This window comes from Mastigoproctus giganteus, chromosome 12, assembly GCF_048544385.1.
Source record: "Mastigoproctus giganteus isolate SK-2022 chromosome 12, ASM4854438v1, whole genome shotgun sequence".
NCBI classification, from domain to species: domain Eukaryota; kingdom Metazoa; phylum Arthropoda; class Arachnida; order Uropygi; family Thelyphonidae; genus Mastigoproctus; species Mastigoproctus giganteus.
The window spans coordinates 22487064-22504355 of NC_143586.1; the positions used below are offsets into that span (position 1 = coordinate 22487064).

General features: G+C 40.0%; 1 protein-coding gene across 3 annotated transcripts in view; it reads right to left on the bottom strand.

Annotated features, from left to right (window-relative positions):
• Positions 1-17292, bottom strand: part of Syx8 (syntaxin 8) — a 48530-nt gene that overhangs the window by 17973 nt on the left and 13265 nt on the right. For 2 of the 3 annotated variants that reach the window (XM_090386407.1, XM_090386409.1), the window contains exons 3-4: positions 8481-8575; positions 6684-6800 (exon numbers count right to left, since the gene is read on the bottom strand). In XM_090386407.1, the coding sequence (XP_090242533.1) occupies positions 6684-6800; positions 8481-8575 (212 nt within the window). The remainder of the gene's footprint in view (positions 1-6683; positions 6801-8480; positions 8576-17292) is intronic. The other variant, XM_090386408.1, reaches the window with a different exon arrangement.

Sequence of the window (17292 nt, forward strand, 5' to 3'; positions counted from 1 at the left end):
TTATAAGGATGACCTTACTTGAAATTATTTATAAAGATGACTTTAAAAGTAATAATTACTGAAATTATTTATAAGGAGGTTATGAAAACAGATTCTCAATAAAATTACTCTTCTTTATATGAAGAATAATTATATGAATACCCCAATACAGGAGTATTGGGGTATTCATAAACAGAATACCCCAATGCTCCTGTTAACAAGCACAGACCAGGCTGAGAAAAATTCTACCCCTTGGGCCTGGAGAGATTGTACAAGGCTCAAGGGGTAGAATTTTTCTCAGCCTGGTCTGTGCTTGTTAACAGGAGAGACTGCTTACAGGGATGGGATACACTTAAATAGAAATGGTGCAAGAATATTTGCTGATGCTATCAAGGCAGTGTTAAGTGGGTCAGAAAACTGCTAGCTTGGAGGGATACACGGACTAATAGATTAACAGTAGCCATTGGCAGAGGTGAAAGTGATTCTTGCACTGCTTCTATTGGAATGAGCATCAGCCTGGAAAACAGGGAATTTCAGAGACTGCTGGGAGTCATTGCAGAACAAGTAAATACATGGGCTGTGTTAGGGTAGCTAAGAATAGGAACAGGTGAATGTATACTTGCATATACACCAATGCCAGAAGTTTGGTAAATAAATTTGATGAATTTGAGGTGTTGGCCAAAACATCAAAGGCAGATATTGTTGCGATAACAGAGACATGGTGTCACACAGGTATAAGGAATGAAGAACTGGAATTTGGGAAATACAATGTGTACAGGAAGAATAGATAGGATAGGAAGAGAGGAGGAATTATGCTATTGGTTAAGAAACACAAAATCCAAGGAAGTACAGCCAATCGATATGGGTGGACAGTGCAGTGTTGATTCAGTTTGGTGTGACATAAGCACTGGGAAAGCAAAATTGAGAGTAGGAGTGTGTTATAGGCCTAATGACTCTGATAAGTATAATAAACAACTGTACAGAGAAATAGAGTGGGCCAGTAAATCAGAGAGTCTTATAATGGAGGATTTTAATTTCTTCCCAGATATTGACTGGAACTTGTGGGTTGCTCATTTGCACACTAGCAAGGCTTTTGTGAATTTATTGGATGATTGTTTTTTACAGCAGCATGTTTGGGAGGCAACTAGAGGGAGTAATACTCTTGATCTGATTATCAGTAGTGATTCTTCATGCATTAAGAATCTGCAAATAAAGGAACCACTAGGTAGCAGTGATCACAGTGTGCTGTAAGTGGGATTTACTAAAATAGGTAACTACCATCAGGGGTAAAAGGAAGGGATTTTGCTTTTGTAAAGGTGACTACAGTGGTCTGAGACAGTATTTAAATTCTATACAGCGGAACCAACTGCAAATTCAAAATGGGAAGCATTCAAAGAATTAATTTTAGAAGCTACTAGGCTTTTCATACCAACTAAGAAATATTGTTCAAGATTTAGGCCTAAACGGATGTCAGATGAACTAATTAGACATGTGGAAGAGAAGAAAAATGCATGTGATACATATAAATTAACAGGTGACACAGAAGCCTGTGATAGATATAAGCTGGTCTGTAACCAAGTCACAAAGGAGGTTAGGCAGTCAAAGGTAGATTATGAGAAATCTTTGGCAAAGGATGCAAAGGAAAACAGCAAAGAGTTCTTTACTTATGTAAACTCTAGAAGGAAGGGGATGAATCAGATTGGTCCACTTGATACCAATGGTTCAACTGTTGATACTGCTCAGATAGCTAACAAACTAAATGAATATTTTGCATCTACATTCACACATGAGAAGTTATTCGGGGGGGGGGGGTAAATGCCAGAGGTGTATTAAACTCTGGCAATAAGCTAGATAATCTTGTAATAACTGAGATTAAAGTGGAGGAGAAATTGTTGAAGATAAGCATAATAAAGGTACCTGGGGTGGATGGAATCTATCCAGTTATATTAAAGGAGGCAGCAAAGGAAGTAAGTAAACCCTTAGTCATAATTATGAGAGCTTCCTTGGACTAAGGGGAGGTACCCATGGACTGGAGATATGCAAATTGACCCCAATCCACAAAGGAGGATCAAAGGGCGACACAGGTAATTATAGACCTGTTAGTTTAACTTCTGTTCCAGGGAAATTAATGGAGGCACTGGTTAATGAAGCATTGCAGGAATATGTAGACAAGACTTCAGTTAAAGCTTGGACACAGCATGGGTTTGTTAATGGGATCAAATTGGTCTTGTCTGACCAATTTGATTGGATACTATGATGTGGTCGCAAAGGAACTGGATGTAAAGGATAACTTTGATATCACATATTTGGATCTTAGAAAGGCTTTGATACTGTTGCACATAGAAGACTGCTGCACAACTTGAAGAAGTGTGGCATTAGAGGTAATTTGCTGCTATGGATAAAGGGATGGTTGAGTGGAAGAAGACAAAGAGTGGTAATCAATGGACATTGTTCTTCATAAACTAATATTATTAGTGGAGTCCCCCAGGGTTCAGTGTTGGGTCCATTATTGTTTTCTGTATTTATTAATGATGGTATATCAGGCATTAGCATTAGCATTAGCATTAGTAGAGGCATTTGATGCAAGAAAGCAAGCTTATGCAGCATCAGCCAAAAAAAAAAAAAAAAAAAAAAACCCACTTCCACTTCACCCCTCTGTTCGTTCAAAATACCTGTCCAGCTGAGCCTTAAACTTATTTAGGCTATCAACTTCCACGACAAGGGATGGAAGTCTGTTCCACCCACCAACCACCCGCTGGCTAAAGGCAAATTTCCGCACATCTATCCTACATCTGTCTTTCCTCAATTTGAATTTATGCCCTCTCAGGTGATTTTTCTGAGCTAGAGGAAGAATCCCATCAGCATTGAGCATGCTCAAACCATTCAAGGCTTTGTACACCTCTATCAGATCACCCCGCTGGTACCTAGTTTCCAGACACTGTAATTTGCAAAACTTAAGCCTTTCTTCGTAAGAGAACCCCTTTGTCCCATTCACCAATCTAGTTGCCCTTCTCTGTACTCGTTCCAGCAGCTCTACATCCTTCCTGAAATGAGGCCTCCAGGCCTGTATACAGTACTCTAGGTGTGGCCTGACCATTGCCTTATACAAGGGAATAATCACCTCCTTATCCCTGCTAGAAAAATTCCTATATATCATTGACAATACACCATGAGCTACTCTTGCAGCTCGTCTGCACTGCTCAGAGAACTTCATATCTGCCTGCACCACCACCCCCAGGTCCCTTTCATTCTCTACCACTGTCAGTGTAGTACCACAGAGTTGATACGTTGCTCTGGGGTTGCTGTTTCCCATATGTAGTACTTTACATTTGTCAATGTTAAACTTCATTTGCCACCTCGAAGCCCATCTGCTCAACCTTTCCAAATCCTGTTGCAGCAGCATAGTGTCAGTAGTGTCCTTGACAACCCTGCCAACCTTCGTATCGTCTGCAAACTTGGACATTAAGCCTGATATACCATCATCAATATCATTTATAAATACAGAAAACAATAAAGGCCCCAATACTGAACCCTGAGGGACTCCACTAATAACATTAGTCCACGATGAGCAGTGTCCATTGATTACCACTCTCTGTCTTCTCCCCCTCAACCACCCCTTTATCCATAGCAGCAACTTGCCTCCAATGCCACACTGCTCCAATTTGTGCAGCAGTCTTCCATGTGCAACAGTATCAAAAGCCTTTCTAAGATCCAAGTATATAATATCAAAGTTATTCCCTGCATCCAGTTCTTTTGTGACTGCATCATAGTATCCAATCAAATTGGTCAGGCAAGACTTCCCCTTAACAAAACCATGCTGTGTCCTAGCTATAACTGAAGTCTTGTCTAGATGATCCTGCAGTGCTTCTTTCACCAGTGCCTCCATTAATTTTCCGGGAACAGAAGTTAAACTCACAGGTCTATAATTACTTGTGTCAGCCTTTGATCCCCCTTTGTGAATTGGGGTCACATTTGCACATCTCCAGTCAATGGGTACCTCCCCTGAGTCCAAGGAAGCTCTCATAATTATGGCTAAGGGTTTGCTTACCTCCTTTGCTGCCTCCTTTAATATAACTGGATAGATCCCATCCACCCCAGGTGCCTTTCTTGTGTTTATCTTCAACATTTTCTCCTCCACTTTGCTCTCAGTTATTACAAGATTCTCTAGCTTACTGCTAGAGTTGAATACACCTCTGGCATTCCCCTCGCTGAATAACTCCTCATGTGTGAATGTCGATGCAAAATATTCATTTAGTTTGTTAGCTACCCGAGCAGGGTCATCAACAGTTGACCCATCGATCTCAAGTGGACCAATCTGATTCATCCCCTTCCTTCTAGAGTTTACATAAGTAAAGAACTCTTTGCTGTTTTTCTTCGCATCCCTTGCCAAGGATCTCTCGTAATCTGCCTTCGCCTGCCTAACCTCCTTTGTAACTTGGTTACAGATCAACTTGTATCTATCATAGGCTTCCATGTCACCCATTAATTTATATGTATCCCATGCATTTTTCTTCTCTGCCACATGTCTCATTAGTTCATCTGACAACCATTTAGGCCTAAACCTTGAACAATATTTCTTAGTTGGTATGTAAAGCCTAGTAGCTTCCACAATAAGTTCTTTGAATGCTTCCCATTTTGAATTTGCTGTTGGCAATATCATCAGTTGATCCCACTGTATAGAATTTAAATACTGTCTCAGTCCATTGTAGTCGCCTTTACGAAAGCAATACCCCTTCCCTTTACCCCTAATGGTAGTTACCTCTTTGAGTAACTCCCACTTCAGCACACTGTGATCACTGCCACCAAGTGGTTCATTTATCTGCAGATTCTTAATGCATGAAGAATCACTACTGATAATCAAATCAAGAGTATTACTCCCTCTAGTTGCCTCCCGAACATGCTGATGTAGAAAACAATCATCCAATAAATCCACAAAAGCCTTGCTACTGTGTGAGTGACCAGCCCCCAAATTCCAGTCAATATCTGGGAAATTAAAATCCCCCATTATAAGACTCTCTGATTTACTGGCCCACTCTATTTCTCCGAACAGTTTCTTATTATACTCATCAGAGTCATTAGGCCTATAGCACACTCCTACTCTCAATTTTGATCTCCCAATGCTTATGTCACACCAAACTGACTCGACACTGCACTGTCCAGCGATGTCGACTGGCTTCACTTCCTTGGATTTTATGTGTTTTTTAACTAATAGCATAACCCCTCCTCCCTTCCTATCCTGTCTATCCTTTCTGTAGACATTGTACTCCCCAAATTCCAGTTCTGCATTTCTTATATCTGTGTGACACCACGTCTCTGAAATCCCCACAATATCTGCCTTTGATGTTTTGAGCAATACCTCAAATAAATACCTCAAATAAAGGCTCCAAGTTTGCAGATGATACGAAGGTCGGCAGGGTTGTTAATGATACTAATAACAGTACGCTGCTGCAACAGGATCTAGAAAAGTTGAGCAGGTGGGCCGAGAGAAGGCAACTGAAGTTTAACATTGACAAATGCAAAGTACTGCATATGGGAAGCAGTAACCCCAGAGTAACGTATTAACTGTGTGGTACTACACTGACAGTGGTAGGGAATGAAAAGGACCTGGGGGTAATTGTGCAGGCAGATATGAGTAGTGCAGATGGTCTACAAGAGTAGCTCATGGTGTCTTGTCAATGATATACAGGAATTTTTCTAGAAGGGATAAGGAGATGATTATCCCCTGACCATTGTATAAGGCAATGGTCAGGCCACACCTTGAGTACTGTATCCAGGCCTGGAGGCCTCATTTTGAGAAGGATGTAGAGCTGTTGGAACGAGTACAGAGAAGGGCAACAAGATTAGTGAAGGGAACAAAGGGTTGCTCTTACGAAGAAAGGCTTAAGTTTTGCAAATTACAGTGTCTGGAGATTAGGCACCCACGAGGTGATCTGATTGAGGTGTATAAAGCCTTGAATGGTTTGAACATGCTCAATGCTGATGGGATTCTTCCTCTTGCTCAGAATAATTGCCTGAGGACATAAATTGAAATTCAGGAAAGACAGTTGTGGGATAGATGTGCGGAAGTTTGTCTTTAGCCAGCAGGTGGTTGATTGCTGGAATAAACTTCCATCTGTTGTTGTAGAAGTTGATGGCTTAAATAGATTTAACACAGAACTAGACAAACATTTGGAACAAGTGGATGGGTGAAATGAGAAGGGTTTTTTTTTTTTTTTTTGGCTAATGCTGTATAGGCTTGCTTTCTTGCATCTGGAGATGCAAGTAAGCATTAGTAAAGGCAAACACAATTCTGAAATAAAGTGATAATTTCGTAAGATATTCTATGTTTTAATTTAAAAAAAGTTTTATATATACTAGCAATGAAATAAAATGTAAACATAATCAAGAGACCATGCAAGATTAGTATTTTATTAAAATAAATGCTTTCTCTGCAATTTGCATTTTAGCAGAAGGTTAAAAAATAATTTACACTTATTTTTTAAACTTTTTTGATGTGCAAACAAAAATATAATAATAATAAACTTTATTTCTTCTACAGTATTTTTTTTTTTTTTTTGTTTTACACACTGCTTATAAAAATAAGGCACAAAATCAAGTTAAGAAATATTATATACAAACATGAAAAAACCAATGATGTCCAGAAGAGTGGTTATAAGTTAAAGAACAGTATCCCAGGTAGAAGCATGCAAATTATATAACCCCACCTTTCTGACCTGCCAGAGTTAACGTCTGGATCCAAATTAAAAGCTTCCTCTATCTTTCGTTGCCTAGTATTTAGACGATCCAACATCCTTTCTCTTCTTTCAGCTTCCTTTTGTGTGCTTATATGAGTTAAGCTTTCAACAGAAATATTAATAAATATCAAATATCTTAAAAAAAAAAACTGTTTAGAGAAGCATATGTTTATGATATTCCTCAGTAGTAACCCTTCTAAACAGATAACTCTGAAAACTTTTTACTCTGATGAAAATTTGCATTCTTTATTGCATTAATACAATAAAGAATGCAATCAGTCTGTTTACAATGAAACAATATGTGTAGAGTAAAATGCTTGTTTTTTTCTAGCATTCTCAGTATCTATAGTAAAAAAATAAACTTGTGTTACTTACTATACTGTAAACTATTGCTCTGAACTAATATCCTCTAGTGATAACTGTTGACATATAAAAAGATTACTAAAGGGTGATCATTTTAAATGAGAGCACATGAAAATGCAAATAACTAAGTAAAAACTAAGGACATGAAATTTACAAATAGAACTTTTTATTCTGTTTATGGTATCACCACTGAACTACCTGAAAAACTATAAATGTGCATAACTGCAAGCAGTAAATGAACATACATGGAGTAGGTTTTGTTCACGGTAAAATATTACCTCACCAACACAGTCATTCAAAACCACTCAAATGTGATTATTGTACACAATTCTAATGTCATAAGGTACCGTCAAAATCTGTGATGGACACTTGGACACTTGTGAAAATTTTCAGGGAGACTGTGAATGCAAACGTTGACAGTTGTACTCACATATCAACTGTTGTTACTAAAGATTTAGTAAAGGTTAAGGAGAGAATGATATCAAGTACACATAAATCACTATGGAAGCTTGCACAACAAAGGGGAATGTCATATCAAAGTTGCCATGCAGTAATGAGGAAATTAAAATTGTTTCCATACAAAGTGAATACCATGCAGCAACTTCTGCCACCAGACTGTGGAAAATGAAGTTATTAACAAAGACAGTTAAAGGGTAAAAAAGTGGATGGAAATCCTCAGATGTTGGAACAGACTTTCTATTCTGATAATAAAGCTTTGTTTCATCTGACTGGGTATGTAAACTGTCAGAATATTCATTTATAATTTATGGAAAATCCCCATACACTTCCATACACTCTGTGAATATTGGAATGTGGTATTCAATGACTCACCATAGGGTTGTTGGACCCACCTTTTTCACAAAACCATAGCATCTCAGTAAAACACTGACACAGTTCATGAATTACTGGTATATCTCACCAAGGAGATTATTAAAACACAGTTTCAGCAAGAGAGAATAATAATTCACAATTTATGTATGTCTATGGCCAATCTAATCCTCTTATCTGTCTGGACATTGCATAATTTCAAAATGAATACGGAGACCCATGCGCACCACATTTGTCACCATTAGACTTCTTTTTGTGGAGCTATGTCAAAGACAATGCATACAACAATAATTCATACACTCTAAATGAAAAGCATCACATCCAAAATCATTGTCAACATGCTACAGGCAGTGTTTTGAAACATTCATCATCATGCTCAGATGTGTTGTGATCAAATTGGTGATCACTTACAACATTTTTGTGGCAAAATTAAATAACATCAGGGAATTATAAGTATATTACTTACATCTCTAGCATACTTTCACTCAAAAGACCATGCTTTCACAAGTTCTCATATAAAACAGTCACTTCACATTTTTATACAATTTAATGGTAAGCTGCCACTGTAAAGGATACATATGGTATTTGCTGGTAGATTTGGCAAGTTCGTCATGTAAGTAACCAATATCACCAGTGAACTGCTTCATTAGCTGTCTTAAAGTGGCATTCAACTATATGGATACAAATATAACAAGACAGATCTAATTGATTTTTATATATAAAAAAATAAAACTGAAAAAAAAAAAAAAAAAAAACATTTTTACAACAAAAAGAAATTTATAAACATTATAAAAAAATCATATCTCATTTAACATTATCCTATTATTTAATGGTTGAAAAAAGTGGCTAATTATTATAATCAGCTCTTACTATAAAATACACTGATGTGTTAGGAACCATCCTTTCAAATACCACTGGTATAACTGAAGAACCCTGTGAGGTTAGGAGTTAGATACATAGTAATTTCTTGCCTGCATCGACCAAGTGAAAAGAATTTTATTACTAAGCACGAGAGAGAGAGATTTTGGTTTTGGTTTTGGTTTTATTGGCGCATTAGCTACTAAGGCTATAATGCGCCAAGACCATGTCATTTATAAAATAATTTAAACTTTCAGTGACCTAATTAGTTAGGTCACTATGTCAAGAAGTATAAGAAAAATGTAGATTTTATAAACGAGTAAAAATATTTATTGACTTTAAAAATCTAAAAATAGCAGACACATTGTCATTGTCGGATAAAATCTGACTGAGTGTATATGGCTCAGTCAGATGATTAAAAGCGGTAAGACGGATACTGCTAAAAACTGGACATTCGATTAAAATGTGTCTAATTGATAAAACTGTGCCACAAGACTCACACATAGGAGGGTCATCAGCCCTCAGCAAAAATGAATGAGTTAAATGACTGTGTCCTATGCGGGTCCGGGCAAGAACAACTTCCTCCTTACGATTCCTGCGCAGACTAGACTGCCACGGTTCAATTACAGGCTTTATACGATATAGTTTATTTCCAGTCTGTCTATTCCACGAGTCCTGCCATTGGGAGTGTATTTTCTCGAGTATTCTTTGCCTGTAGTCTGTATAGGGGACTGACAGGCAGCGATTATTTCTGGGAATTGCTGATTTGGCTGCGGTGTCAGCCAAATCATTTCCCTTAATCCCAATGTGGCTAGGAATCCAGCAGAAGCGGATATCATATTCACGTTCACGGAGGAAGTGAATCTTCTGCTGAATGCTAGACAGAACTGGATGAGAATTAAATCTCACGGTTATTAAAGCCTGTAACACACTAAGAGAATCAGAATATAAAATGAACCGTTGGTTTTGGCATTTACTGATGTGATCCAAAGCTAACTCAATAGCGTGCAGCTCTGCAGTAAATATACTGCATTCAGAGGGAATCTGCTCCGATGTAGTGGTGTCTCTAAAGACAGCAGCAGATCCCACATATGATTCTGACTTCGAACCGTCTGTGTAAACTGGCGCGAAGTCAGAATGTTCAGCTCGGTGTACTGAATAAAGCTGCAGGTAGACCGATGATGGGGTGTCCGACTTTCCCCAATTTTTAAGGGACAAGTCACATATTGGAATACGAGCATGCCAGGGTGGAAGGGCTTGCTTCGGTGTTTGGGCAACCTTGTCTACCTTGATATCAAGTTCTATGAGTAGCTCTTGGAGACGAATACCAAAAGGACGATTAGCAGTCTTACGGGTATTGTACAAATTTTCCCATCGTGGCTCAAAAACGGATAGCCACGTAGGATGGTCTGCCAGGGATTTCAGTTTAAAAGCGTAGTTTAGACACAACTGCTTACGTCGAAGCGATAACGGTGGTTCGTTTGCTTCGACGTATAAACTCTGGACAGGAGATGTTCTATATGCTCCAGTAGCGATACGAAGAGCCTGGTGATGGACAGGATCCAGCCATCGAAGGGCACTGTCTCTGGCTGAAGAATATACCTGGGACCCATAATCAAGTTTGGATCGCACAAGTGCACGGTAAAGCCGAAGAAGCGTGCATCGGTCCGCTCCCCAAGATGTAGAGGAGAGCGAGCGGAGAATATTAAGCCCGCGTGTGCACTTTGAGCGAAGTTGACGAATGTGGTGCAGAAAGGTCAACTTTTTATCAAATACGAGTCCCAAGAATTTTGTGTCCGCTGCTACTGGAATAGCATTTTGTCCGAGCATTAATTCAGGTTCAGGATGAACCTGAATTAATGCTCGGATTCAGCATTAATTCAGGTTCAGGATTACGCTTACGACAAAAATGTACGCAAACGGTCTTCTCCGGCGAGAACCTGAAGCCATTTGCAAGTGCCCAGGAGTTGAGGCGGTCAATGGCTTTCTGCAGTTGTCTTTCAATAACCCTCATGTTGCATGACTGACAAAATATGCTAAAGTCATCAACATAGAGGGCACAGTTTACAGTTGGAGGAAGTTGTTCTGTGATGGAATTGACTTTGATGGCAAAAAGCGTGACACTTAATACTGATCCTTGTGGTACTCCCTCCTCTTGGCTGAAGGGACGAGAGAGTGAGGATCCAACACGAACTTGGAAAGATCGATTGGCCAAAAAGTTTTTAATAAAAATGGGGAGTTGCCCCCTAAGGCCTAGGCTATGAAGATCTTTTAATATGCCAAATCTCCAAGTTGTGTCATACGCTTTCTCCATGTCAAAGAACACCGACACCAAGTGTTCGCGTTTTAGGAAAGCATCCCGGATGGATGCTTCCAATCTAATAAGATGGTCCAAGGTGGACCGGTTCATTCGGAAGCCGCACTGAATGTTGGAGAGAAGGTCATTTGATTCGAGATACCATATTAAACGAGAATTAACCATTCTCTCCAGGATTTTGCACAGACAGCTGGTCAGAGCAATAGGACGATAATTGGTGGTGACTTTTGGATCCTTTCCTGGCTTAGGAAAGGCAAGAACGATTGCCTTTCGCCAGGAATCCGGAAACTGCCCCTCAGTAAAGATTCTGTTATACAGAAGGAGCAGACAATCCATAGATTTTGGTGAAAGATGTTTAATCATTTCATAATGGATGCCATCTGGTCCAACAGCACTTGCTTTGGAAAGAGTGAGGGCTCTTTTCAGTTCCTCTATAGTGAATGCCCCGTTGTAGGGATAGAGGCCATTGGTCTTAAAATTAAGTGCTTGCTTTTCCAGTTTATGTTTAAGGACCAGGAACTCTGGGGAATACGAAGATGTTGCAGAGATGTTAGAGAATGTTTCCCCAAGAGCATTGGCTATTGCAGTTGGATCTGCAATAGCGCATCCATTATAATCTAGGATTGCAGAAGGGTGGGAGGTATATTTTCCCTTCATTTTCCGGATTTTATCCCAGACTACCTTAGAGTTGGTAGACTGGTTAATAGATGATGTGAAACGGATCCACGATTCCTTTTGACTCTGACGACGGATGTAGCGTGCTTTGGCTCGTGCACGTTTGAAGGCTATAAGGTTGTTCGTGGTAGGATATCGGCGAAATATCCCCCACGCTTTGTTTTGAGCCTTTTTTGCTGCTGTGCATTGTGAATTCCACCAAGGTTTGGGAAATGGTGGAAACCGGGCTGATGTTTTTGGGACAGCATTAGCAGCTGCTTGGACGATGATTTCTGTGATGTACTTTACTGCATCATTGATCGGCTCTTGACTGACTGTGCTAAGATCGAAATTTGCCTGATGTCGGAAGGCAGTCCAGTCAGCCTGATCAATCTTCCACCGTGGTAACCTAAAAGGAAGACATGGTCTCCCACTGTGTAACAAGGTTATCACAGGGAAGTGATCGCTTCCGTATGGATTCTCCTCCACTTCCCAAGTGAGTGAAGGGAGTAGAGAAGGGGAGCAGATAGAGAGATCAATGGCAGAAAAGGTACGGGTAGGCGTATGGAAGAAGGTGTTTGTTCCAGTATTTAGAAGGGAAAGTTCGTTGTCATTGAGCATACGCTCAATGACTCGTCCCCTTCCGTTGATGTTAGCACTACCCCACAGGGTGTTATGTCCATTCATGTCCCCGAGAAGTAAGAAAGGGGGAGGCAACTGCGTTAGAAGATCATCAAGGTCTGCCTGGGAGATGTCAGTCCCAGGTGGCAAATAGATAGAGCACACAGTTAATAAAAATCCCACCGTAAGGCGAATTGCAACAGCCTCTATGCTGGTTGTAATTAGCAAGGGCTGGACTGGGGTATGGTTACCCACAAGGATAGCCACTCCTCCATGAGCAGGACCATCCGCAATTCTATCCTTACGAAAGATTGTGATGTTATGCATGGTGGGATCATCATTTGCCTTTAGATAAGTCTCCTGCAAGCAAAAGCAAACTGGCTCGTGCTTTTGCAGGAGGGCCTTGATGTCATCTGTATTTCGCCGGAATCCACGACAATTCCATTGTAGGAATTTAGGCATTATTTTGGCTTGGTGGGTCCATCAGGCGGCTTCCGAGGTGCTGAGGGCTTACTTTTATCAGTCTTGGCTTTATCTTTTTTGGGGAAGAATGGACGATGTCCCGTGTCCATTTCTTCCTCCGCAAAGAGTTCCAAGACTGATTCATCCTGTACCTCCTTGTTCTCTACATCCATTCTTTCTGTTGTTACTTCAGGCTCTTTACCACTTGGTTTTGGTAGTGGTGGAGCACTAGGAGGTACGGATATAGGAGTGGCAACTGACTGTGTTTTTTTGGTGGGCTTTTGAGAACTCAATAAATAGCGTGCAATCGGGGTGAATGACTCTCTTGGTGGTATAGTCATCTCAGTTTGTGTCCCGATAGTGCTCTTAGCAGAAACCTTCTGGGCATATGAAGGTTTCCCGCTATTTACTGGTTGGATACGTTTTCTGGCCTCTGGGTAGGAAATATTCAGCTCTGTTTTCAGTTTTTGGATTTCTTTTTCGTCCTTCCACCGCTGGCATGCTCTTGAGTAGGCGGGGTGCTCACCTTGGCAGTTAACACAGGTGGGTTTTGGAGCTGTACATTCCTTGCTCTCGTGGTCTTTCACACCACATCGAGCACAGGCAGGGTTACCACGACAAGATGTTTGTGAGTGGCCGTATTTTTGGCATCTAAAACACCGCAGTGGGTTTGGGATATAAATCCTCACTGGGCAGTTTAGATAACCTGCCTTGATGGAATTTGGAGGCCGTGGGGTGTTAAACGTGAGGATGAGAACTCGGGTAGGGACGAGATTCCCATCCTTCCGTATCGATATTCTCTTTACAGCTGTCACTCCTTGGTCTTTCAATTCAGAGCAGATCTCTTCTTCAGAAACATGAAGAAGGTCCCACTCTGAAATGACGCCTCTAGAAGAGTTCAAAGTTTTATGGGGGGTTACAATGATAGGTATTCCCCCTATTGATGTGGCGTTCAGGATTTTTTCCGCCTGTTTAATAGATGTAGCTTCGACCAAAAGGTCGCCAGAACGCAGTCTTTTTACCGTTTTAGGTGACCCTGCCAACCCTTCTAATCCTTTCTGGATGAAGAAGGGTGACATCTTTCCAATGGACTGCTCTCCGGTGGAATGGAGAATGAGGAAAAGCGGTGTAACTGATGGTGGTTGTTTATCCTCAGTTCTGGCTCGTTTGGCAGAGGTGTTATCTGCGTCATCATCTCGATTAGGTAGGGGCCTTGTTGGGGCCCCAGAAGAAGGATTTAAATTACTCATATGAGTAAAGAGAAAATGTCTGATGCCTAAGTACCTCACCCACCACGGAGCCCTACGAGGGGACGCCCACTCGTGAACTAGCAGGTACTGCGTACACGAATGGGACGCCGAGTTCGCTTAGAGCACCATACCCACGTTACCAATAAGTCTTTATCCCGTCCCAGGACCAAAGGGAGGGAGACTTATTGGAACGCAGTTGACCCTAGCAGTATAAAACCACCCGCCGATTGATCCCAGTCGGGCCAGTCCGGGACCACCCGTCTTGTCGAAGCAGGGGCCAAAGTGGTGTATTGAAGCTGGGCCCCTCAACCACCAGGATCCCCCTTTCCGCTTCCACGGGTCGCGGCGCACGGCTGCACACGCCGGATTTCAAAGATGTAACCCTGAAACCAAGGTATGGGCGTTAGATCCCAGTGATGCTAATCTGGAAACCCAGCAGCGTCACTGGGAGGTCCCCTCACCACGTACAGGTGCCCACGTCGAGGGGGGAGAGAGAGAGAACACACAGTAAAACATAAAATGGAAACTAACACAAGGCACAGATATTCAAGAGATAACATATATTAAATTTTGCACAAGTATAGAACATAACATAGAAGCTTTCAGCTATTGTATGTAGTCTTTGTCAACTAATTGAACACTGGAAAGCAGTGGTTTTTATGAGTGCGGCTGACCTTCAAGTACGTAAGTACGCGAGGTCATGGAGGAGGGGAAGGTGGATTATGGGTATGTGCGAAGGGTGACGAGGGAGATGAAGAGAGAGGTCAAATGAGGGAGGAGGGGAGGGAAAGGGAGAAGGTTGAGGTAGGTGTAGTAGGTGGCTCCCGAGCTCGTGGGTTATGAGAGGCTCAAAGAAGGACCATCTTTGACCACCTTTGGACCCATCTTTGAGCCTCTCATAGTCTGCAAACTCGGGAGCCACCTACAATGTCAGTCACCTACCTCAACCTTCTCCCTCTCCCCCTCTTAACCTCTCTTCCTCTCCCTCGTCATCTTTCACACATAGCCGTAATCCACTCTCCTCTCCTCCAATGACCTCACGTATTTACATACTTGAAGGTCAGCCACACACATAAAAACCACCGCTTTCCAGTGCTACATTAGTTGACAAAGGCTACATATAGTCAGGGCTGCATTAATGCTACGGCCAAAATGGCCATGGCTGAGGGCCTCACCCAAAGAGAGATCTCATTTTCAGTGTAAATATTTTGTAAAGTAATGATAAAAATTTCTAATAATAATAATAGTTTTTATGGATGACAGAAAAATATGTATCAACATATGGATAAATAAAACTCGCTAAAAACAAGTTTGTTTAAAAACCAATGTAGTATTTGTATTTATATGTATGTGTGTAATATATATATATATATATATTAAAGTGGCCTCAAATTTAAATATGACCGGGGGTTATTTCATCCTTAATCCAGCCCTGCATACAATAGCCGAAATCTTCCATGTTATGCTTTTTATTTGCACTAAATTTAATATATGCTATCTCTTGAATATCTGTGCCTTGTGTCAGTTTCCATTTTATGTTTTACTGTGTGTACTCTCTCACTTAGTAATAAAATTCTTTTCACTTGGTCGGTGCAAGCGAGAAATTACTATGTATCACTGGTATGCTGAAAAGATGGTTATCTAATGCAGTTATAAAAAAAATGCTACGTGTTTACTGGACAGACAAGATTGCTAATAGAGAAATAAGGATATATTTCAGGAAATGATTTCTGTAATCAGTTTCAGATGTACTATGGTTAACCAACATGGCTGAAATTGGGACAATTTCTAATGATAAAAAAAAAATCATTATTTATCCACTTTCCATTTTGTCCATTTTGTTGTTAAAGATGTTTGACTCATAGAAATGCCTAATCTACATATTTCTCTTCTTTCTTATGGAGATAGGATTTTTCCAGTTAAATCTAAACCATGTCTTAAATCATGTCATAAAAAATCATTATTTATCCACTTTCCATTTGGTCCATTTTGTTGTTAATGATGTCTGACTCATAGAAATGCCTAATCTACATACAGGTGACCCCCGCTTAACGCTGATAATTTGTTCCGGAAAAACAGAGTGCTAAGTGAATCCGCGCTAAGCGAGCGCCACATTCCCATAAGGTAACATATGTATTTTTAAGTTGCGGTCGGTGCCATAGGATATTTCCTAATCAATAATAAACGGTAGTGAAAAGGTGCACAAATGTCGGTCAAAATATTTAATATTCAAATATTTGTACATATAAAATATTCTGCATTACATATGTATAAAATCATGTGGTAACTACTTACATATAAAAATTAAACTTAAAATTCCAATTAAAATCATGAATTTAATTGATCTAAATTGATTTAATTTAATTGATAAATTTAATCATGAAAAATATGTCGATTTTGGGTTGAACTTTGGCCCTCTTCCAAATAAACTAAAAGGGGTATTAATTTTAAATTCCCCGCAGCGTTACAACCCAACAATAAAGTCAACCGATCCTTCGCCGCTTTGAAACCTGGCATGTTTTTTTCTTCTTTCAATATAAAACTTCTTTTAGGCATTCGTTTCCACATAAGTCCTGCTTCATCTATGTTAAAAACTTGTTGAGAAGTATAATACATAATATCCCTCTTCAATAATTTTAACAAGTTCTTTTTTGAAAGTTTCGGCTCCTTGATCTGCACTTGCGGCTTCTCCCTGGATTTTAAATCTATTCAACCAGCTCTTACTAGTTTTAAATGGTTCCACATTTTTTCTTTTTAGGTGAGTTTTCTTCAGATCATTATATTAGCTAATCTCTCTTCTCTCTCTTTTTTTTTTTTTATAATATTTAACTTAACTGAATTCTGCATTGGATATTATCTTCAATAAAATTAGTTAAAGTTTTTCCATTTCAATCCTAATAGCCGGCCTAGCCCTAGTTGCTTGCAGTGGAACAGCTATCTTTCCCGCTGCTAAAATTAATTCTTTATTTTTTTTTATAATTGTCTTACAGTTAAACTTGAAGTCCTAAATTATGGCACACATCCGCTTGTCTTTGACCGGAATCGATTCACTTCAAAATGTCTAATTTAATTTTCAAATTCAGTCTTTTTCTTACATTTATAGTCTTCGTACTGCGCCCAGACGTTGTTGCTTTTTCATTCTTATCGGCCATTATTAACTCTTTGAAAATGTAACTGCGTTGGTTGCATTAATTAAGATACAATGTTCAAGTAAACTGTCCGTTAC